Source organism: Salvelinus fontinalis, chromosome 39 (genome assembly GCF_029448725.1).
Source record: "Salvelinus fontinalis isolate EN_2023a chromosome 39, ASM2944872v1, whole genome shotgun sequence".
NCBI lineage: Eukaryota > Metazoa > Chordata > Actinopteri > Salmoniformes > Salmonidae > Salvelinus > Salvelinus fontinalis.
The window spans coordinates 14,806,460-14,830,893 of record NC_074703.1 but is presented as its reverse complement, the minus strand read 5'-3'; the positions used below and the strand labels follow the sequence as shown (position 1 = coordinate 14,830,893).

At 41.0% G+C, this 24,434-nt stretch overlaps 1 protein-coding gene across 4 annotated transcripts; it reads left to right on the top strand.

The window, feature by feature from the left end:
• Positions 1–3,456: 3,456 nt before the first annotated feature.
• On the top strand, positions 3,457–23,311 carry LOC129838604 (synaptotagmin-10-like). 4 transcript variants are annotated; one of them, XM_055905687.1, is made up of 7 exons: positions 3,457–3,782; positions 5,580–5,982; positions 9,704–10,265; positions 14,876–14,996; positions 17,978–18,149; positions 19,143–19,302; positions 20,129–23,311. In XM_055905687.1, the coding sequence occupies exons 1-7, from the start codon at positions 3,596–3,598 to the stop codon at positions 20,198–20,200; spliced, it is 1,677 nt and encodes a 558-aa protein (XP_055761662.1). In that variant the 5' UTR covers positions 3,457–3,595; the 3' UTR covers positions 20,201–23,311. The 4 variants fall into 4 exon arrangements, with proteins under 4 accessions (XP_055761662.1, XP_055761661.1, XP_055761664.1 ...); XM_055905686.1 differs by having other exon boundaries at positions 3,457–3,797; XM_055905689.1 differs by having other exon boundaries at positions 3,458–3,782; positions 19,143–19,272.
• Positions 23,312–24,434: the final 1,123 nt, after the last annotated feature.

The following is a 24,434-nucleotide window of genomic DNA, read 5'->3' as shown; positions in this document are numbered from 1 at the left end:
AGCCTTCATGCTCCAGGTTTAGGTAATGTGGAAGACCGAGGTCTCCTTCTGCCTCTTCAGATGAGAGATCCCACTCACCACCAACACTGCAAAGGCTCAGACCCTTTTCCTATCCTGGAAGCAAGTATGACTCATTTTTTTTAAGCAATTGTTTTATGATATTTAAATGAGGCTGTTATATTTGGAAGTGAACAAATGTACAACTACCTTGTTTCGGAAAGTTTCAGAATTTCAAAAAGAGTCCTACATCTCCTTTGTGTGATCTGTGACCTTTTTAAAGGACAGCGCCCAAGTCTGGTTGAGAAATTCAACTTCAACCTGAACGAGACGGAGAAAGATTTACTAAAGATGGAAGAGCAGCTAACGGACAATGATTTTCAAAAATGCATGGTGAGAAATGAAATCATTAATTGGCATGAGTTGAATGATATTATATTGTCATGTAGTACTGGATGGAAAAATCCTATCCATTTGTAATACATTAGTGTCCTTTTGTAAAATCACAGATATCTTAGGTCTCAAAGCTGAGGGGTAAAGACATCCCAGGCGTGGTGAAGAGAGCAATGCATTGGTAAACTATTACGATATTTGTTTTACTTTTAAAATAAGTTGTGGTGTGTACATATGTAAAGTACATATTTTGTGTTTTATACAGGACCCTGACAAACTGCCTTGTGTTCTATACAGAACCCTGACAAACGGCTTGTGTTCTATACAGAACCCTGACAAACGGCCTCATATCAACGATGACTATGAAAGGTAACAAATGGAAGAGGGCCTTTGAGGACTCCAACCTTGCAGTGTCATTATAGGTACAGTGGAGTACAAATCATGACCTTTTACATGACATTTGAATACTTTCTCAAGCTAATATTTGTTTTCCCCCTTTACAGCAGGTATGAGTCTTGGCGAATCAAAGGCTACAGAGGCAGATATATTACAGGCGATGTCAACCTGCCTGAAATATGCACCTGACCGCAAGGGGGCCAGTGGGAGGACCAATGAGAGTTCTTAAGAAGTTAAAGCATCAAAGCCTGTTCTGACAGTGCATTTTTTGGGTTTATTGTATATCTGATTTTGGTTTCCAGAAGCCTGTGCCAGAAATTCATTTTCTGGCTTATATATTTAAAGAAATTACATTTATTTTGTGATTAAATAATTTTTAATTTCAACCATTCTTGACTTTTTTTTTTGCATTTGTTTTTACAAGGACAAAGGTTTACACAATGCTGTGTCGTGTTACACAGAATTACAATAGCCTACAGTAATATAGACCCTAAATCTGGAAGATACACATTGCACCGTGAGTAGAATTGTATTATACATATCAGGGTGCTTTTCAAGAGTGTGCAACATCAGAAAGGTCCTGGTTGATGCAGTCTGTTTTCCTGGTCTTAGCTCAGGCTCTTATCCTTATTTCATGTAAAGAACCCTACATCACAAATGGCAACTGCTTCTAAACAGCTCATCGACACACTTCATGGATTAGTGATGAGGTCAAAATCAGTGTTTAGGTCAAATGAGGTCACAATGTGTTCTCAACGTTGCTCCAATATTTAAATGTAGTTGATTTATTAGTCAAGCATAGTTTTCAAACTTTAAAGTACCTAAAAAAAACTAAACTGTTGGCTGTCTTTTTGAGTGGGTGAATAAAGGTTGAAATCTCATTGATCAATGTCTCAACCAAATATTACCCAAATGTCCACATTTGAAATGACTGCTCATTCAGAAAAAAAGACACCATAAATGTTTCAAAACATCTTCACCATCAAAATAAACAACTTTAAAGTGGCACTCCAGTCTACTGTTCACCTCATTTAAGACCTGATTTACTTAACAAAAGTAACATCGCAATAGGTGGTCCAGGTATGTCATGACAGCACAAGTGAGGGGGTGGGCCTTTCCTCTTTTGTCCTCTATATTTACTCAATCAAGAGGGAAGGCCGATGACATCACAGATTCCCATCAGACCAGATCCATGAATGCCCTGCCCGCCTCCTTGAAGTTTGCAGTTGTCTAAAAAACAACATTTTAGCTGAAAACATTTTTTTTTTTTAAATACCCTTTAGTGTGTGTACTTTACTGTATTTATACTTGGGATAAAACTTTTCAACAGTAATAGCTAAAAAATCACTGGAGGATGTCTTTAAAGAATATAGCTGTTAGATATATATGCCAGTAGAATGTGACTGTAGAATATGGCTACAGTGGACGTTGTGATGGATGCAGCTATCAGTGGGACAGACCATACAGAGAAAGACATAAGAAAGAGACAGACAAACTAAATAGTCTCACAAATAGAAATCAGTGTTGTCATTACACAACCCTTTGGGCACAATCAAGGACATGTTCAGAGAATGTTCCAGTGAAAATCTGTCAGAGAGTGGTACCCTGTCTACCCACTTAGTTGGCAAACAGTGATACATATGACTGCTAGTAAAAATATATTAGATTACACTATTAGTATCATGCCCTTAGTGCCTGACAGTTGCCTTATCACCCATATTTACATATTTGCCACTTTGCCTATCAAGACTGCTAGAGACGGTGTGTTTGTGTGAGTGTGTGTGAGAAAGAGAGATGAATGAACAATGTGGGGGCCAGTTTTTCCCATACACCATAGCTCTCAACAGTTTCAGCAAACACTGATAGAGGAAGTTAATTTTTCCCAAGGAGGCTGCTCATTACTAATGTCCTGTTGTCTAGGAGACTGTCTGCCTCTGCCGTTGCCTGAGTGGCACCTTACCTCCTCCTGGTCATGAGCTGCCATTGTGTTGCATTATGGATTCTTGGCAAAGGATCCTACTTTAGCAATTGCATAAATTCATTAATAAGTGAAAACTGCCCCATGCATGTTCCCAAAAGATAATAATATTAATGAAATTAACAACCTTTTCATTGCTCTGTGGCTGTGAAACTGAATGCATTGTTGCATATGTAATTCACATATTTACAATGTTGAACTGTACTGGTATTGGATTTCAATTTGTTGTCCACTGTGACTATTTTGTTGATACTGCTCTTACTTTGCCCTTTCAATATCTGTGGGCTTTCTTGGTAATTCAGTTGGCTAATTAAGATTCTGGTATTAGGTTGATATTAACATGACTGTGAGTTTCTGAAAGGAATATTTGTCCTCTCAAAAAAAGACTAGTATAATGTAGGTTGAGGAGCCTAATCTTTGTTATTCAACCAAGGTTTATAATTTAAAATAGTATTTGTAGATGTCATTATAGTAAACCTTAGGCACAGGAATAATATTTGGAAGACTATTCAGGCTTCTGATTGAACTTGTGGGCATTCACAGAAGTAATGTCAAGCTTCACTGGTATTAGTCCAAATCCAATGACATCAAATAAGCTATTTGTCAGCGCAATAGTGTGTAATTCCAACACTGGGGTCTTGCTTAACCGGTGCTTCATTCCTATTGGACAGTGGCTGGTGGACGCTAAGTGCTGAAGAATCTTTTGTTCAAACACAAGAAGCGCGCTGGAAGTCAGTCCCGGCATTGCGCAGTGGATATGGATGTGGACGCCTCGTGCGCTCTGATCTTTGGCGCGGAGAGGCTGCACTCAGCGGCGCGCAAGGTGGCCAAATGAATCACCGCACTCCCGGCTCCTCCAGCGTGCAATGGCTTAACAGGAGAGACATGAGTGTCCGAACGGAGGACAACTTCAGCTTGTGCCAAAGGGCCCTTCAGATCGTTACGGAGCTCTGTCTAGCGGGGCATGTAGATGGGGAGAAATGCTCGGCTATATTTCCCTTGGAGAGCAACATACCAGGTAAAGGGAGCGCAGGTAAATAGGTCAAAAGCAACGTTTTCTTCCTCTCCCTCTCCTTAAAGCTTGCATCCCTATATTTTGTCATGGTTTGGTTTCTCTGGCGTCAACCTGCTGCACAAGGTTGTGTGAGAATGATGAGTTGAAACAGTAAAATGCGTTGTAAGTTCAACTTTAGCTGACTCAACTTTTCCCTTGAAGCGCTGCGATATAATCATATACGATGTGCGACTAAGTATAGGACTAGCGTAACTTGTAGGGGAAAAACATGTTTAAAATGTTAAATAATCATGGAGAGGTTGTGCTATGTTCTCATGTCGCTTTCAGCTACGCTCAACAGGTGAAACATCTGTGTCTGCAAAGGGAAAAGACTGCACCTGTTGCAGCATACGTGAATGCTCGTTTTCCCATGTCATTGTGCTTGGTTCTGGCGTGTGCAATCTGATGGTGTGATAGGCTGATTGTGTGTGACCGATAGCTTGTTGAAAGATGTGTTCTCAGTGATCTTGCATTCATTCACTCCACCATGCGCCAACTGACCGGCATGTCTGAAATGAGTCATACTGTTGGCTTACAGTTCATGTTCTAAACATAGATCCCCTTCTGTCAAATAAACCCATTTATTTGCTTGATAATGTCTCTCTCATTGATTTGGTGAAAGTTATATTGTAGCCTACTCATCAGTGCCTTTTTAATTTTATAGTAAGGCTTGGATAAGCTGTTGAAACAGTTCTACATTCTACATATGTTTTTTTTGGTAGAGTTTCATAACAGCATGTCATTATTCCCTCTGGGTTGATGTGAGTTGCATAAGACTGTAGCAGGGTTGTTTCTGGTGCAATAATGTCTCTGATTTTGAGTAAAGCCTAACAGATGGAAATTGAATTGGTCGGTCAGTCTGCTAGATTGCACTTATTGCAGTAGATTTTTGCTCTTCTAAACTAAGTGGAGTTAAATCATGATAATTACAACACAGTTACACAATGTATTATATTACTTGAGGAACTGATAACTGCCTAGGCCTACCTGCCTGTGTAATTTCCATAACTACATTTACATTTGCAAACAAACTTAAATTAATTGTAAATCTCAGCAGTGTAGCATACCTGTTAAAGTTATTAGTCTGAAAAATAAATAGATGGTTTTAGTGCCACTTCATGTAAAGTGGGACTGATTGTTGCCTATAGATCTGGATTCTTGTTGTCATGTAGGCTTGGGCTTTGAGATGGTGCACCACAAAGCATAAGTGTCCTTGTGAGAGTGAATGAGCAACAGGAGAGAGAATAACACGGAGACAGAACACAGCAAAGAACATGACATCATGCAGTGCAATATCAGTGAGAAAGAACATTTTTCCTGCACATTGCAATCCACACACAGGCGTATACTGTCCTACTTTAATTATCAGAAACCATACAATTGTGTAACATGCACACAATGGAATGCATAATGCATTTTGTAATAGCCTGTGGTAAATCTTGGTTTGTATATAGTTGCAGAGGAAGGATTTTGTGGTTTCCGAAAGTTGAATTGTCAACTTGATCAAATATGGCCATGAAGAGCTATTTATCTGTCCTGTCCATGTGAATGTCTTGGAATGAAGCTGTATGACTCTCTAACTTCCTCTGATCTTTACCAAACGAGGGCATTTGCAGCCTCCTCTTTTACAGCTTGCTTTCTCTCTTCTCTTTTTTTCTCTTGCATGTTTGTCTATCATGCTCCGACCATCGCTTGCCCGTCCTCTCTCTCCCTCTGTCACTCTTTCTATCTGTCACTGTTAATCCCTGTGGTCGCTCGTAGACATCTCTATCAGTCTCCTTGCTGTGGTCGTGGGTTTCTGTGGACTCGCCCTGTTGGTAGTCTCTCTCTTTGTCTTTTGGAAGCTGTGCTGGCCCATCTGGAGGAGCAAGGCCCTCTCGTCCCACGTCGACAATGGCCCCCGGGTCGGGCTCCCCGAGGCCCCTCCACCGCCCCCCCAGCCCGTCACACCCCTCCAAAAGGTGGCACCAATGGAGGAGAAGAAGCCTGTGCCAGTGGTGAAGGTGAACGGGCGTTGCAGCTCCGTGAAGCTGCTAGAGGCGGCCATGAAGATCAGCCAGACATCCCCGGACATCCCTGCCGAGGTGCAGACGGCTATTAGGGAGAGGCTGGGCCAGCAGGCCAAGATTCAGAGGCAGACCACCGACCCCACCTCGTCCTCCAGGTAACATTATTGGACCTCTCCCAGAGTACTGTTCCAGTCACTTTCCTGTCTCTAGGTCTCAACATTCTGTTGATATACATTTTTGGTGGCACTGGTTCCAAGTATTTCTGTGTTATGTTATGTCATATGCATGCACAGAGCTGTGCACACATATAGCAAAGGCAGTGGAGGCTGCTCAGGGGAGGATGGCTCATACTAATGGCTGGAACGAAGCAAACTGAATGGCATCAAACACATGGAAACCATGTGTTTGATGTTTTTGATACCATTCCACTTATCCCGCTCCAGCCATTACCACGAGCCCGTCCTCCCCAATTAAGGTGCCACCAACCTCCTGTGAGTGAAGGTTATGAACATGATGCTTTCAAACAAGTGACATCAAGTGGAAAATGATAACACTTGAACCAAACACATCAAGTATAGCCATGACAAATGTCAATAAGACAGTTCAGGAGAATTTGTGACGAATGACCTTAAACTGGACACTCAGTACATGACCTGAAGGAACATCTCCCATGGTGCTTGTCAACGGGGCGACAGCACACCCCCTTGCTCCTCACACACACACAAACCCTGTAATCACCCCAGGCCACGTCTTGTGTTGGGCGGCCGTGAGTCACGCTGCCATGGCAACAGCGGTAAGCGACCCCAGTAATGAAACAATCAGCTGCTCTTCTCTTTGTTTTCGGGGACTGTGTTTAAACGAGCGCGTCTGTAATTAGCGCCGCCGCAGGTTGAGAACTGACGTGCTGCGAGGCGCTCGTCCTACTGAGACCCACTGAGCAGCTGCACCATCTCCTGCAGGAAGCCATTATTGACACTTGCTTTAGTTTGTCATTAGGAACGTTGATGCAATTTATCGAGCCTGGCGCTTTTCATGAATTACACACTGACGAAGTGGGCAGAAAGGGCTAATTAAATAGTGTCTCTCATCACTTTTTGAGTTGAATTTCCCTCAGATGGTCTTGCAAGCTTTTCATCTAGGGGAAAAAAGAACATAAGGAAAGATTCAAAGAAGGAGAGGACTTGTTGTATATGATTGAAAAGTATGATCAGTCAGGTTAAGGGCAGGTCTATCATCATGTTTCTGTTTATCTCTTGAAAGTATGTTCCCCAGTGCTCTCAGAGTAAGACATTTAAAAACCTTTTACTGCAGTGGGCTAAATCAGGGACACAGAGAGTGTTTTTTTGGTAGTCTTATACAAATGTAACTTGAAACAAAAGTATACACCTCACACACATGGTTATGGACTTTTAAAAAAGAAGACACCTGTACCATGTCAGATATAGAAATGTATTCAGTTTTGAGTTTGAATCCTAATTTTACACATAATAAACATCATAGAACACTGAAATATAACAAAACTGTTTGACATAGAAACACCAGATTTTCAGCTGTTAAAAAAAAAGTTTATTAATTATGAAATTATGAAAAATATGAATAACATTCCACCCATAAGGCCACTAGGTCATTTGACTGCAGGAAAGGGCTACGAATATCTAAATATACACGTATCAGTCCGGCTGAATCTGAAGCATGAACCTATAATTTTCAATACAAATCATCACAATCACGACACAAGTAAGGACTAAATCTATAGTACATCCAAGTAATTAGGAATAACTTGATGATGATACACTGCACGAATGCATCAATTGTAGGAGACGTGGACAACGTATTAATGCGAGACGAGGTGGGAGGAAACGCTTGGTGTCACTCTGGCTATCAGGGCAAAACTATGAGGCTTTGCAACCATGTGACTTGCAGAGCGGGTGATTACCATGGAGAAGAGCAACAGATACATTCTGTTAACATCGATCCTCTCCGACAGCTACATCAGTATTCACTGCTCATGCATTGTGCAGACACATTCTAAACAAAGGCAATGTCCAAGGGCAAGGGCAAAGTCAGAGAGAGAGTCTTGTTCAGAATGTACTGGTCTACACTAATTGTGATTTTCAGACATTCCTCCACCAATCTCTGATGAAATGCTACAGAGCAGTATATAGCAATACATCACATCATCATATGTTACATCCATGCACAGCGCCAGGTGGTATGAGACTGGGGATTTGTCATGCTGTTTTATTACTGTACAACTTACCTCCCTATCCCTACGAGAGATGAAGATTTGGACATTTTCATTGGTTACTTTTTTTACGGGCAGAAACAGAGATCTCTGACACCAGCGAGAAGTACCATATTTTGGGGGGCTCCCGAGTGGCACAGCGGTCTAAGGCACTGCATCTCAGTGCCAAAGGCGTCACTACAGACCCTGGGTCGATTCCAGGCTGTATCACAACTGGCCATGATTGGGAGTCCCATAGGGTGTCGTTAAAGTTTGGCTGGTATAGGCCTTGATTGTAAATAAGAATTTGTTCTAAACTGACTTACCTAGTTAAATAAAAAAAACATTATCCAGAGCAACTTAAAGTAGTGAATGTATACATTCTTGTACTTTTCCTCATACTAGTCCCCCATGGGAATCAAACCCACAAGTGCAAGCGCCATGCTCTACCAACTGAGCACACAGGTTCAATGTGAGTATTGAGACTGAGAGCCCATCCCTGATCCTATAAGATTGAGAAAGTGGAGGACAGAAAATTGGTTATCTTATGGAAGAAAATAATGAATGTGGCTCTGGAGAAGAAGCGTATGTAGGGAGAAGTAGAGAAAGAGAGAATGTCTTTACTGGAGTTGGGATGGCAGGCCTGCTAAAACTGATTCTGGGTCAGGGCTGACACAACAGGGAGGAATATGTGGGCAAATGTGGATGAAATCCGCCAGCCTCCTCCATTATCAACTCTTCCAGTGTATACTATTCATCCTCTTGGATGCCATTCGCTGAATGTTCTAACAACTGTAGGAATCATGGGAGATTGTAAATTGATGTCCCTTGTCTGAAATAATAGGAATCCCAAAGTATTCTTCACAAAGAACATTGTGTCTTATTATGTCCCAGAAAATTTGCTAGAACATGCAAGGCACCTCTTCATATGAGGTTTGTATATAATGTGATATTTTTTTCATATCCCATATGTGTTGTGTTTCCCAGATTTGTATAATTTGTAAAAATACTGACCGTGTCGGATTAATGTGATCTTCTTATTTGCGTCAGTAAGGGGGGACAGGGGTTATCAGTTGCTAGGTGACAACCAGGAGAAGTACAGAACAGTGGTTTGCTCAGAGTATGTAAGTCAATATCAGTACATGGATCTGGGCTCAAGGTATCCCAGGTAATGTTAGTTTCCAAAAGAAGTCCTGTGAAAAACAACTCACTCAGTCACGAGGCTTCTGAGCTTCGTAAGAGTTCAATCAGAAAGTAACTCCATCACTTTAAACCCAAAGCCAGAAACATCTTTCTCGTTCATGCTGAGAGAATGGATTAACAACATTAAAGTGTAAAAAAAAATCTCAACAAACATTTTCCTACCAACAGTAATACTAGAACTACAAGAAGAAGCAAGGAATTGTAAAATCACTTATGAAGAATAGTAAACTAGTTTCATCAACAAGAAAAAAGAATGGCAGCCACCCCTGTCAAACAGATCAAAATGTTGTGGATATTTAGTACATTTCACCTATAGCTGCCGTTTCCATTACGTCTCAATGTTTTGTTATTGTTGCCATATTGCTTTTGTCTAATAACCCTGGGTCAATGGAAACCTGCGTATTGAAAGGTACCAGGAACCGTAGATGACTGATCTCCTTTTTCAACAGGCACAATTCATTCCGCCGCCATCTGCCTCGCCAGATGAACGTGACGAGTGTGGACTTCAGTATGGACACGCTCCCCATCCGCCAGTCGTCCACCGTAAGCATCGGCCGCATCAAGCCAGAGCTCTACAAGCAGAAGTCTGTGGACTCCGAGGACGGGACCCAGGAGCCGGTGGAGACGTGCGGTAAGCTGAGCTTCTCCCTGCTCTACGACTACGAGGAACAGGCGCTGGTGGTCACGATCCTTAAGGCCCTGGAACTGCCGGCCAAGGACTTCACTGGCACCTCCGACCCTTACGTCAAGATCTACCTGCTGCCAGAGAGACAGAAGAAGTTCCAGACGCGTGTCCACCGCAAGACGCTCAACCCCACGTTCGACGAGGCCTTCTGCTTCCCCGTGGAGTACGACCAGCTGTGCAACCGCAAACTGCACTTCAGTGTCTACGACTTTGACCGCTTCACCAGCCACGACATGATCGGCGAGGTGGTGGTGGACAACCTCTTTGAGCTCTCCGACCTCTCGAGGGAGGCAGTGGTGTGGAAGGACATTCACGCTGCGACCACGGTGAGTGGGCTGGGCCTCAGTTAGCTGAGATAGATGTTGTACATGGAGGATATCAGTATGTGTGGAGATCATTGGATCAGTGATCTCAACAACTGATCGCTCTGTAAGTCGTAACTGTAAGTCGCTCTGGATAAGAGCGTCCGCTAAATGACTCAAAATGTCAATGTCAATGATGGTGGAGTAGATTTCAGGGTGGAGTTGTGGTCAGTCTGCCGTAGGTAACATTTGCATAGTTTCTGATGGGGTCGTGCACTGCACATGATCTGACTTATTTAAGGAAACACTTGACATTATTTGAATTATTTGATTGGATAAGGTTTTAAGTCCTGGAATCATCAGCACTGTATTACATGACTGGTAAATTGCATGTGTTGTATAACCTCATTGCCAGGAGCAGTGAATTTAGAATCCAAGCACCCACACAACACCTCCGAAAACTGAAGTACACACTGTAGACTTAAATATAGCCATGGGCACAATTCTCCTTTGTTCCTCACCTTTATCCCTTCACTGACATACTTGGGTATGATAGTGAAGTTTTATCTGAGCCCACACACTTCTCACGCCTCGGTGGCTTTATCACAGTTTGTTTACTCAACAGCTTCCGTTAATGAATATTATTGTGTGTTTTGGTGGTATTTATTGTGTCTGATGGTCATGGAGATGGGTTAATGGTTAATTAATCAGTTGATCTCTGAACGGTGTACTGTGGAAAACAGAACAAGAGTGGAACAACTTGAAAGAAAGTGCACTGTGGATTTCAGATTAATCATCAAGAGCACAATTGAGCCCGAACCTCTACAGGTACTATTTGAGTCTGGTCAACAAAGTAACACCAGTTTCTTTCACATTATACTGGCAGGTTTAGGTGGGTTTAAAGAAGACTGGGTTTTAAGCCATTGGAGGGGGACTGGCTGGACATTAATGCAGTTATCCCATGTCAACAGCCATGGTGTTTACCTCAATGTGTAGTTTGTCTCCAGGAAGTGTTTAAGTGTTACATAATGTTTACTGTGTGCTGTGAGGAAATTACACTTTCAAAAGCTTGAGCATCCATACAGACATCAAGTTTACTGCTACTTTGACTGTGGTTGATAGTGTTGATTACGAAAGCTACAATTGAGCTAGGCTATTGAATATAATGTGAGACTTCTTTCAAGATTGCCTACAACATAGAAGAAAAATTGAGTAATTATTGTAAATATGCAAAGATCTATTTTGTCTCCCTACGTTGTTGTTAATGGATAGACATATATTTTGTCTGGTGTTTGGTTGTTATTTATGTCTATCTTGGGATCATTTTATCTCACCTTCCTGCGTTGATTTAGTTTATGTCTCTGGGCAATCACATTGCCTGAACTGCCATCCAACAGAGGGGAATGATGTTAAGGAAGTTTGAATGGATAATGACTCATAGCAAATGCAGTTTGCCATATATTTTATTTTGACAGTGTTTCATTCCACCTTTTTTAATTTACATTAATGAGAGTCCTTTTAAAAGTGTCTTCCTTTATGCAATGTATTTGGAGATGATCATTTAGGGTCATTTATCATGTCGTGCTCTGGTGTACCAAAGTAGTGTGTACTTTGTATTACCTACTTCCTTGAATTCTCTAAAAAATTAGTATGCAACTACATATGAACAGAAAAAACACAGGAAATTCAGAGGTTAGCCTAATTCGAAAAACGCTCTGTGTATTTACACTTCCAACAATTTCCAATTTAATGTGGAAGCAAAATTGCACGAAGTAATTTGTCACAACAAATGACATTAATATGCCCTAGCCATGCCTCACATTCAGCTGAAGATTATTTTGTATTGTATTTCAAAACCTATTTCCCTGGGCTAGATTGATGTCTTTTTATGCATGTGACCTTTTGTGTCCATTGCATGGGTAGAAACCAGGCAGGGAAATGGGAGGGGTGTCAATGCCTAAAACAACCTATGACCTGCCTATGAGGGTCACGGTTTGAGACGTTGAGTTTTTCCTACCTTGCAGCTGTTTGTGTGGGTGTCTGTGCTGAGATTGAAAGTGCGGGACACAAATGCAGTTGGAGCCCACAATGGTTAGGTGGGTGGGGGTGGTGCTTTGGAACACACCATGGATGGAGGTCTGGGGGGGTATTGACACTGTTTTGATGTGCAGAACTTCTAGGGCTGGGAAGGCATCCTCTGTTTCACGTTATATTGTTATTGTAAAACTCCTGCATGTCAATACATTGATGAAGACTGCACCAACGTATCTCAAGTAAAGATTCTGTCCATGGAGAGCAACTCTGCGAGAACACACAGATCTATTTCTAACTATAATCTTAGAAAAAAGGTGCTATCTACCTAAAATATTTATTTGGCTGTCCCCATAGGAGAACCCTTTGAATAACCATTTTTGTACCAGGTAGAACCCTATTGGGTTATATGTAGAACCCTTTCCCCGGAGAGTTTTACATGGAACCCAACAGAGATTTACCGAGAACCAAAAAGAGTTTGACCAGGAACCAATAAGGGTTCTCCTATGGGGCCAGCCAAAGAACCCTTCTGGAACCATTTTTTCTAAGAGTGTATGTAAACATCCTAAACAATCAGTGCTCTAGTGAGATGCCTCCCAGTCAGTCCTCTGTGTTCTCTGGTTGGCCAATCAAATTTTATCTCTGGAGTGCCAACTTAGGGGACTTTTTATTGACTCCGATTAGGTATCAATACAAGCACACCATGTCAGTACATCAAGTAATGTTCTTCTCTTTCAAGTCAGCCCATCTGATGCTGTTTGCTCAGACTACAGTAGTGCTCCAGTCTAAACTGATCCATAAACACATTGTATTGAGGTGATTCCTCATGACACTAGAACCAAAAAAGACCATGACTTTGGGGATTTTCACAAAATGTAATCTATAGAATTGGTCCTTTGTTGTATACTAAAGCATATATGAGAAATAAGTAATTGAAGTTGTCACATTTTGGCCTTACCAAGGCCTCCTTTAAGACTCCATAGTGTTTCATCTGTAGGCGCTACAAAGCTCCAATTGGTGTCATATGAAGCTTTACAACTTTCTCTCTAATATAAGTAGTATTTTGATTTAACAATAATAATAATTTACATACATTTAGGAATGTTGAAAAATACAAACATGAATATTGCAAATATAAAAAATTTGATTTGGCAAATGTTTCTCTGTATAAAATGGACCATAACTTTAAAACTAACACAGATCCCACTCTGGAACTTTGATATATCCGATATATTGATATATCCGTAGAGCATATATATATATATATCTGTGTTAGCTTTAAAGTTATGGTCCATTTTATACAGAGACATTGTCATAGAGGCAATGTAACCAGGGTTCTAAAATAATAATAATGTTGGTCCTTGCATCTTAAAAAGTTAGGAGCACCACATTCAAATTTAGAGTACCAGAAAACATGATTTTAAAATTGATTGAGTCACAGCCTTTAGTGAGCCTATTTGAATTCTAACTACTCTTTTGAAGCACATATTGTACCCTACAAACGAATATGTAACTATGGAAATACATTTATTTATGATAAAGGCTAAAATGTTGATACAAATACCAGTAATTTGTAGAATATTAGGTTTCTACATTGTGTAAAAAGCCCTTTTTCCTATGGAGATGCTCTTTAATGTCAGTGACTTTCAGTGATGACTTGCATATCTGTAATTAATGTATTGCTATGATCATTGATCTCCTGAAGAAGCTAACCCTTTTCCATTCTTTCTGTGCCCCCAAATGTTAAGGATACACTGGTAAAGTTACCAGGTTGTTAGCTAGCTAGCTAATGAGGTAACATGACTGAACACGGTGTTAACGGCCTGTGAGTAGTTTAAGAACGGCCCACAACATGGGGCGCGTTCATCTGCCCAGGTGTTGCCGACGCATGCCAGATCATTCAACGCCTGGAGAGGTATTTTACGTATCAGTTTACCACGTCATTATGTTATAATAATCTGGTGCCAGCCTGCACATTGGACGACGTGGCACTCAACCATTGGTTGATGCATGCAACGTCTGAGTATCGTTTATGAATACAAAATGCGGCCCGCCAATGGAACTGCATCGCCAAAGCGCAATAGAAGGAACAAAATGTAGCATCGGTAATACGGGTCACAACTTTTAAACGGTTTGGGCTAGAGACAAGCAGTTTTCTCTGGAGTAATGGTGCAATCAACACGGTCACAAATATCTAGGACACTCGGAAGTATCGGAACAGCGAAGCCTAATCATTACAACAATTATTATCTGACAGATTATTTTCTAGGAGCACAGCAAAATATTTAGAAGTGTTAGCGCTTTAAAACCCTGAATGTGACCAATCACAATCCTCCTTTTACTTGTATCTTTGCACATCCTGCGAATCACTAGCAGAGGGCGACCATTTTGAATACACATTCCCTCTGTTGGTAATGCTTACAGATTGGATTTGTTCTAGTTTCATCACCCATTGTAAGAAAATGTTCTCTCTCAGTTTTGAGGACACCTCTGGGTGTTCATACTTTGTTTTAATCAATTTGCGCTAATTGCTTTCCTTAAAGAGTTATTCTACAGCAACAGTGCCCTTTCCTTGATGCAGTGTTCTCCTTGTCTTTCTCCAGGAGAGTGTGGATCTGGGGGAGATCATGTACTCTCTATGCTACCTGCCCACAGCAGGACGGATGACCCTGACCGTCATCAAGTGCCGGAACCTCAAAGCCATGGACATCACTGGCTCCTCAGGTAACAACAACAACAATACAAAACTGACAGCCATTTAGGCTGGGCCTTAAAACATGATGGGTCTCTGAATAACAATGACGGACAACTGTAAATGATGGTGAAAGATAAAGTATAAAAAATAAAGTCAAAATAAAACATAATAAAAAGTAAGTTTGAATGACACTGAGGGGCAGAGTTTTTACAGCTAATGCCGGTTTGGCTGAGGCTGATGCCGTGCAGGTGTTTGTACACATGCATATACACACACTCTCATTCAAATACACACATACACGGGGATACACATATGTAAATAGTGCCAGACAAGCACTCAAACATATACAGTTGGCCTTGCTGTTATGATTTTAGTTGTCCTTGATAATCCTTTTTTTGCATTGTTGTTTTCTGTTTTCTTTTGTTTTCCTTTTTTCTCATTTCATTTTCTTGGTTGTTGGTGCATTGGGTGGGAAATGGAATTTATTTTATTTGTTATTTTATTTTAATTATTTTTCTGTGGGGTGTACTGTGGGAGGGGTCTCGGATGGTTGAGGGACAGTTATGGGGAACTGTGGGGGGATCTTGGAGGATTCGCGTCCCCGTTTTTTTTTTGCCGCTGTGGGAAATCTGTCGACGTGCCCTTGAGCAGGGCGTTGACCCTGGATGCCTCTGTGTGTCGCTCTGAATGGGAGTCTGTTGGATGACTGGTGTGGTGTAGTTGTTGAGTGGCTTCACTGCAAGTATAATTTATTTTTTGGATATTTAATAAAAATGTAAAATAACAAAAAATATATAATAAACTGTTAAGCTCGAAAAGAGCAAGCAAAGAATCAAAAGGCATAATTGCGTCAGGCAACATGCTGTGCCTGTCACGTTCGTCGTAACATTGAAGAGAGGAGGACCAAGGCGCAGCGTGATAACAATACATCTTCTATTTATTATAACGAAGACGAAGAACACTTAAACAAACAATACAAAAACAACAAACAAACGTGAAGCTATAATTACAATAAGTGCAGCCACAGGCAACTTACATATAGACATAGACAATAACCCACAAACTACCCAATGAATGTGGCTGCCTAAATATGGTTCCCAATCAGAGACAACGAATGACAGCTGTCTCTAATTGAGAACCAATCTAGGCAACCATAGACATACATACACCTAGACTAGACAATGCCCCATAAACATACAAAACCCCTAGACAATACAAAACACATACATCCCCCATGTCACACCCTGACCTAACTAAAATAATAAAGAAAACAAAGATAACTAAGGCCAGGGCGTGACAGTGCCTTAGATAAGAGTAGTCGGGGAGATACTTCTTTCATGTGTTTTCACTGTTTGTGGTGAAATTGTAATAGAAGATACATTTGACTTACCTTGTCAAAAAAAGATCATTGGATTTAGCCAAACTGAATAATTGAATGTTGCCATCAGTAGCTGTGTGTGGGTAAAATCACTGCGCAAGCCAAGCCAGTAAAAAAGCCATATTACAACCGGTTGTGATAATTGCGTTGTTTGCTCTATAACCCATTTGTTCATATGCCACCATGATATATAATAAGGCCGCGACAACAAAAAGACAAGTCACACAGTGGTGGAATAAATTCAACTACACATACATTCGTTTCATCATAAAACCGGAGAACAACATCTGTCCGGTGAAGTCCACACAGCAAATATTTAATGTAACAAACAATTATATCACCTGCAGCATGATCAAGCAATTACATTTTTTTGACAGTTATGAACAACTACTGATTTAGAACCACAGAGTTACCGCAAGTCAGCACAAAGACAACAGGAGCACTGCTTCTGCTATTCCAGCACCATTTCAACTTAAACATTTAAACATCATCCAATCAACAAGGCTATATATGCTTAGTTTAATATACTGAAAACAAACTTAAAGATCTCAAAAACACTTTAGTCCAATCAATGTTGCTACATATTATGTGGCAGTCCATGGTGTTGATTTCTGTCTGTGTGTGTGTGTATGTGCATATGCGCGCAAGTTAAACAAAACATTTTGACTAACCCTACTTGTAGACTAGTTGAACGCCAATTAGGGTTGAATGGCAGAAACACGGTTACCGAGATTTACTGCCCAAGGATGGAACATTTGTAAAATACAGAGAAAATATGCAACCCTAACTCCAATGCCATCCTCCTCTCTTTAATTCTGGCAAATTGGTCTATGGCTCTGTCATACAATACACTTGATATTTTTGTTGTCATAGGCTACCTAGCTAAAATTCCTGGTAGCCTAACTTCCTAGCATTGGCAACAATCAACCAGCTAAGTTAGCTAGCTAGTTAACCTGCGCCTATTAGGCTACATATTGAACTTAAATCGTCTCAGGCCAGTGGCACAACATAATAATTTATAGTTAGATCAGAATCGCCTTCATAATCATTGGCCTGTACAGAGTCCAAATCCCCATCTCGATCCATGGTTTAGGAAAGAGACGATCTAGCAAGCTAGCTACTGCAGGATATCAACACAAGCAGACCAGAAACAGACAAGTTTTTCTGAAAATAACGTTTTGCTTAGGAAGTGATTTGATTGGTCTGAAGCCAAATCCAAACTGGCCTCCCTGGGGGGGGGGGTGTTTTTCTGCACCAGGACATTCCACAGTTGAGCTTAATGTTATCTAGGGAGGCCAAATGCTTGCTGGCATCAATCAAATGCTAAGGCGGCAACATGTTATACTCTTTTGGTCCAGACAGCATCAGATACATGGGCTACACATACTGAGACAGAGGGGTGCTGTTTTCCTATCTCTGATGATTTCTTCAGTGAGATTCAGCAACTTGCGAATTGATGGAAAATTATGAAAACAGAGAGACGAAAGATAAATCATTGATATATTAAAAAAATATGAGTCAAATATTTTGGGAAGCCTGGCTTCCCTTGGCATCCATGAATACACGCCACTGGTTGCCATTACCTGCACTCTACACGACTGACTTCATGGAGATGTTATTTGTGGCACACAGATCCCTATGTAAAGGTTTCCCTGCTCTGTGACGGACGGAGGCTGAAGAAGCGGAAAACTACCACCAAGAAAAGCACATTGAACCCGGTGTACAACGAGGCCATCATCTTTGACATCCCCCCAGAGAACGTGGAACAGGTCAGCCTGTCCATCATGGTGATGGACTATGACCGGTGAGTGACACCACACTAAATACAACACCCACAATTCAACACATATGGTGGTCATAAGCATGCTTGTACAGTACACAAAACATTAAGAACACCTGCTCTTTCCATGACATAGACTGACCAGGTGAATCCAGGTGAAAACTAGGATCCCTTATTCGATGTCACTTGTTAAATCCACTTCAATCATTGTAGATGAAGGGGAGGAGACAGGTTAAAGAAGGATTGTTAAGCCTTGAGACATGGATGTGTGCCATTTAGAGGGTGAAAGATTTAAGTGCATTTGAACAGGGTATGTTAGTAGGTGCCAGGCGCACCGGTTTGTGTTAAGAACGGCAATGCTGCTGGGTTTTTCACAATCAATAGTTTCCTGTGTGTATCAAGAATGGTCCACCACCCAAAGGACATCCAGCCAACTTGACACAACTGTGAGACGTATTGGAGTGAACATGGCCCAGCATCACTGTGGAACGCTTTTGGCCCAGCATCCCTGTGGAACGCTTTTGACACCTTGCAGGGTCCATGCCCCAACGAAATGAGGCTGTTCTGAGTGAAAAAGAGAGGGGGGGTGCAACTCAATATTAAGAAAGTGTTCTTAATGTTTGGTATACTCAGTGTATATAGTCAACAAACAAGTACTTGGTTTTTTTTAACATTTACATTGAAGGTGGAATGAGTAAAGTTCTAACTTTGAGTTGAACTTGAACTCGGGTGAACTTCATCAACAGAACTTTTCACTCAAATCCTGCAAGCGCCGCTATACAATATAATCATGACTACTTACCAGAATGCTCAGGAGCCACATAATTCACTGTAATTACCAAACCTAGTTTAGAATTATTTCATCAAACTAGCACTCAGCTTTTAGGTGTCATATATATTTTGTGCACTCAAGATATTGTGTGTGTGTGTGTGTGTGTGTGTGTGTGTGTGTGTGTGTGTGTGTGTGTGTGTGTGTGTGTGTGTGTGTGTGTGTGTGTGTGTGCGTAATGTCCACAGGGTGGGCCACAACGAGGTGATAGGTGTGTGTCGGACGGGGCCAGATGCTGAGGGCCTGGGGAGGTACCACTGGAACGAGATGCTGGCCTACCCACGCAAGCCCATTACTCACTGGCATGCCCTGGGAGAGGTAGAGGACTGTTCGTTTTTTTCCCTCAAAGTAAGAGGAGGTACAAGTCAATTGCAGGACTTTCCAGAGCTCCCAGAATGCTTCGCTGCATCACTCTGGTTTTCTGAGAGAGCAGATAAAGCCAGAGGTCTTGCAGCCAATCATAGAGCTTGGGGAAATAACCCTGTCAATTTCAACAGAGATGTGTAATAGTGCAGCATGACAAAGACGCAAGGATGTTGTCTGTACTAGATTAAAGACCAATTTGATTCTAGAAACTTAAGGGCTAGTTTGAACTAGAAGCATTTAAAGTAATTGGAGAGTTGGTGCCCTGATATCCACCCAGGATGGTTGGATGGGGGCACTAGCTCGATTTTTACGGTGTGTTCCCATAACTGGGGACCACATATTGTAGTGGTGAGCCATCCCTTTTCATTGCTCTTCAGGAGTAGTAGAGAATGTGAGTTTTAATAGCCCAATCTATAAACAGTCTATGAACACAAGACGATATCCTTGAAAAATGCATGAAACATTCCAATCTTTATTATTCGGAGAAATCCTTATTGACAGATGAGTAGTTGAATTTAGACCCATCGGTTGCATAGGGGAAAGACTTCACCTTGTGGTTGTGCATTCAACAAAGAGCCTTGTCATTCTATTTAGCATGAAAAAAGAAACAAGAATTGGAGGAGTACTCAGCCTATAACATGGCGCTCCTCTAAATCGAAAATACCTGAAGGATAAAAATCTATTGTTAATGCTTTCTTGAATCCAGGTACTAAGAAAATTGATACTTAAACACAAAGCAACAGCATCTTTGGAGACCTAGCCAACTCTTGATGAACTAACCCTTGTTAATTGTCTGTTTTGTCCACAGTGGCCAGGAAGAGCGACAAGCTTTGAGAGCCAGGGGTCTTGTCCTTCCCCCAAACCTCCACAAACTCCATAGGAAACACGAATGGAACCATATGACCTGATAGCAGATTAACTAGATGTGTACAGCTGTAGTAACCACAATTCTGTCAGTTAAAAACAGAAATGTCCAGTGCCAACGTTCGATTCATCCAGATGACAGCATTATAGGTTGTGTTTAATCGTATAGGCCTATTGCATTAATCATCATCAATCAGGACTCTACATTACAGAGTAATGACACAAACAACATTGGCAATGAATTTATGTCTTGCAGGAAGGGGTTAGCCTACTTTTCAGTTAAAGGTCCAGTGCAGTCAAAATGTGATTGCTGTGCTTTGTATCATTGTACAACAGCTGATGAAACTAACACTGTAAAAGTATGCTCAAAATTCCTGAGAGTTGCTGGTTGAAAATACAATACATTTGTTTCATAGAACCAATAACAAAGAGAGTTCCAAACCTCTCTGCCAATAACAGATAGTTTTCAGTTTCCCCCGCCCCACGTAGTCCACTCCCAGATAGTCCTCGCAAAATTATTGCTTGAGAAATAGTATTTATCTAAAAAGCTATTTTTATCCATTTGACTTATTTGTTACCCAGAAATTTGATATTGATATAAAAATGACTGCATTGGGCCTTTAAAAACATTCTACAATATGGCCTGATTTTGAAATGCGGTTATGGACCACACATGAGAATGCCTTGTTCGTGGAATCACAACATTTTACATTTTATGTGAATTTACACATTTCCAAAGTGTGTGTATTGAATAGTGTTATCCATGATGAATTCTCTAATTTGTTTAATTGCTTCAGTAACCTTTATCACATACCATTTACAGTATTATATTGCTTGACTGGAGTGGAAAATTAATCTTGGTTCGTACTATGGCATTAATCAACCAATGGTGTACTCCTCAGAGTAAACAGTTGAATTATCAGAATTCTGTTTTCTGTCCTGTGCAAGATATTCAGTATAGAGCTGTGACAACAATTGATTTTACCTCTCAAGAGTATTATTTCCATTGTACATTGTGAGAGGCACTTGGGTCCGAAAGGCTAGTGGTTAGAGCGTTGGACTAGTAACCGAAAGGTTGCAAGTTCGAATCCCCGAGCTGACAAGGTACAAATCTGTCCTTCTGCCCCTGAACAAGGCAGTTAACCCACTAGGCCATCATTGAAAATAAGAATTTGTTCTTAACTGACTTGCCTAATTAAATAAAGGTAAAATAAAAAAAATCAGATAATAGCTTTGCAAAATGGAGATTTCATCCTCCTCACATTCCAATGGCATTGTATTTGCTTCCTGAATAGCAAGTTATTACCACAATACTACCAGTGGGCATTAAAGAAAGCTAAATGTTGAACTAAACTTTGTAACATACTTCAACACTTTTTGGTTAATACATTTGCCCAAGGCATTCTGCTCCTCTCACAGTTTTATTTAGTGGAGTTGCCATTTTCACTTGGGATGATGTGATACTAAAGGGCTAGGCTTGATTCTAAGACCACATGTCAACATAGACATACAGTAGACAAGCCAATCAGCTATGCCCTGGGCGTAGCCACAGGGAACACAGATAACCTATCAACTCAAAGGGCTGGGTGAATGTCCAATCCCAGAGCATACAGTAGTTTGCCAGTGGCACATGACTAATGAATGCCAATTGATCCCATTTATTGAAAGAACATGGTGCATATTTCTCCATATCACAAGTGGGTTGCAGATGCAGTCAGGATCAACAAGAGTGCAATATGTGGTAAGAGCAGCAGTATTCTCTCGTGGACAGACTACGTAACAGAAATGGTAGCATAAATTTGTTATGGGCTATGGGATGTGTCAACTAACAAGCAGAGTAGTCTAGGTACTTGGGTTTTTCATCACTGGTTATTTGGACGTATCAGGATTGGGCAAAGATGGTGAGAGTTTCTGTTTACGAGGGTGTAGACTTCGCAAATCGCGTTAGACATTGTACTAACACGTCTCCCCAAAGAACTTCATCTGGATTAATTGAGATTAGAGCAACAGTAGCCACAATGTAGCATAGTGTTTTCAACTCTCTTGTGGGAGATGAAAGTGAGACAAGCATTGAAGCAACAAACTGTTGAAAAGTACAGTGACTTCAGAATGTATTCACACCCCTTGATTTTTTTCTACATTTTGTGTTACAAAGTAGAATTAAGATGGATTTAATTGTCATTTTTTTTGTCAACGATCTTAACAAAATACTCTGTAATGTCAAAGTAGAAGAAAAATAAGATTTGTAAAAAACAATATGTAAAACACTAATATCTTGATTAGATAAGTATTTAAAACTTCCTATGGCTGAGATCCCGTTAACGGGATCGATATGACAACAGCCAGTGAAAGTGCAGGGCGACAAATTCAAACAACAGAAATCTCATAATTAAAATTCCTCAGACATACATGTTTCTTATACCATTTTAAATGTAATCTTGTTGTTAAACCCACCACAGTGTCCGATTTCAAAAAGGCTTTACAGCGAAAGCACCACAAACAATTATGTTAAGTGACCGCCAAGTCACAGAAAAACACAGCCATTTTCCCAGCCAAAGACAGGAGTCACAAAAAGCAGAAATAGAGATAAAATGAATCCCTAACCTTTGATGATCTTCATCAGATGAAACTCATAGGACTTCATGTTACACAATACATGTATGTTTTGTTCGGTAAAGTTCATATTTATATAAAAAATCTCAGTATACATTGGCACGTTATGTTCAGTAGTTCCAAAAACATCCGGTGATTTTGCAGAGAGCCACACCAATTTCCAGAAATACTCATAATAAACGTTGATCAAAGATACAAGTGTTATACATGGAATTTTAGACCCACTTCTCCTTAATGCAACCGCTGTGTCAGATTTCAAAAAAGCTTTACGGAAAAAGCAAACCATGCAATAATCTGAGTACGGCGCTCAGAGCCCAAACCTGCCAAGAAGATATCCGCCATATTGTGCAGTCAACAAAAGTCAGAAATAACATGATAAATATTCACTTACCTTTGATGATCTTCATCAGAATGCACTCCCAGGAATCCCAGTTCCACAATAAATGTTTGTTTTGTTCGATAATGTCCATCATTTATGTCCAAATAGCTACTTTTGTTAGCGCGTTTTGTAAACAAATCCGGTCGCGGCCGGCTGCGACAGAGCCGGCCGCGACCGGATTTGTTTACAAAACGTGGGGTGACGCACAATTGGGCTAGCGTCGTCCGGGATAGGGAGGGTTTGGCCGGTAGGGATTTCCTTGTCTCATCGCGCTCCAGCGACTCCTGTGGCGGGCTGGGCGCAGTGCGCGCTAACCAAGGGGGCCAGGTGCACGGTGTTTCCTCCGACACATTGGTGTGGCTGGCTTCCGGGTTGGAGGCGCGCTGTGTTAAAGAAGCAGTGCGGCTTGGTTGGGTTGTGCCTCGGAGGACGCATGGCTTTCGACCTTCGTCTCTCCCGAGCCCGTACGGGAGTTGTAGCGATGAGACAAGATAGTAATTACTAGCGATTGGATACCACGAAAATTGGGGAGAAAATGGATTAAAATTTTAAAAAATTATAATAATAATAATAAATTTAAAAAAAGTTCAGTTTACAGTCCGTAGAAACATGTCAAACGATGTATAGAATCAATCTTTAGGATGATTTTAACATAAATCTTCAATAATGTTCCAACTGGAGAATTCCTTTGTCTTCAGAAAAGGAAATGGAACAGAGCTTGCTCTCATGTAAATGAGCGTCACGAGTTCAAAGCATTCTGCCAGAACTCATTCCCCTCTCATTCGGCCCCACTTCAAAGTAGAAGCATCAAACAAGGTTCTATAGACTGTTGACATCTAGTGGAAGCCTTAGGAAGTGCAACATGACCCATATCCCACTATCTTCAATAGGGAATGAGTTGAAAAACGACCAACCTCAGATTTCCCACTTCCTGGTTGGATTTTTTCTCAGGTTTTTGCCTGCCATATGAGTTCTGTTATACTCACAGACATCATTCAAACAGTTTTAGAAACTTCAGAGTGTTTCCTATCCAAATATACTAATAATATGCATATGTTAGCAACTGGGACTGAGTAGCAGGCCGTTTACTCTGGGCACCTTATTCATCCAAGCTAACCACCTAAATCAATACGTGTTAGAATCACCTTTGGCAGCAATTTACAGCTGTGAGTCTTTCTGGGTAAATCTCCATAGGCCCGATTCCGACGTAGAAAATTATGCCTTTCTTAAATAAGGCTTTCCTATGCACATGTCAGTA

What these genes read in the sequence shown, in the direction of transcription:
- LOC129838604 (XM_055905686.1), top strand. Translation starts at nt 3,596, where the DNA reads ATGAATCACCGCACTCCCGGCTCCTCCAGCGTGCAATGGCTTAACAGG. An exon ending in ACATTCACGCTGCGACCACG is followed by an intron (nt 10,266 to 14,875) that starts GTGAGTGGGCTG and finishes GTCTTTCTCCAG; the next exon opens with GAGAGTGTGGATCTGGGGGA. An exon ending in GGACATCACTGGCTCCTCAG is followed by an intron (nt 14,997 to 17,977) that starts GTAACAACAACA and finishes TGTGGCACACAG; the next exon opens with ATCCCTATGTAAAGGTTTCC.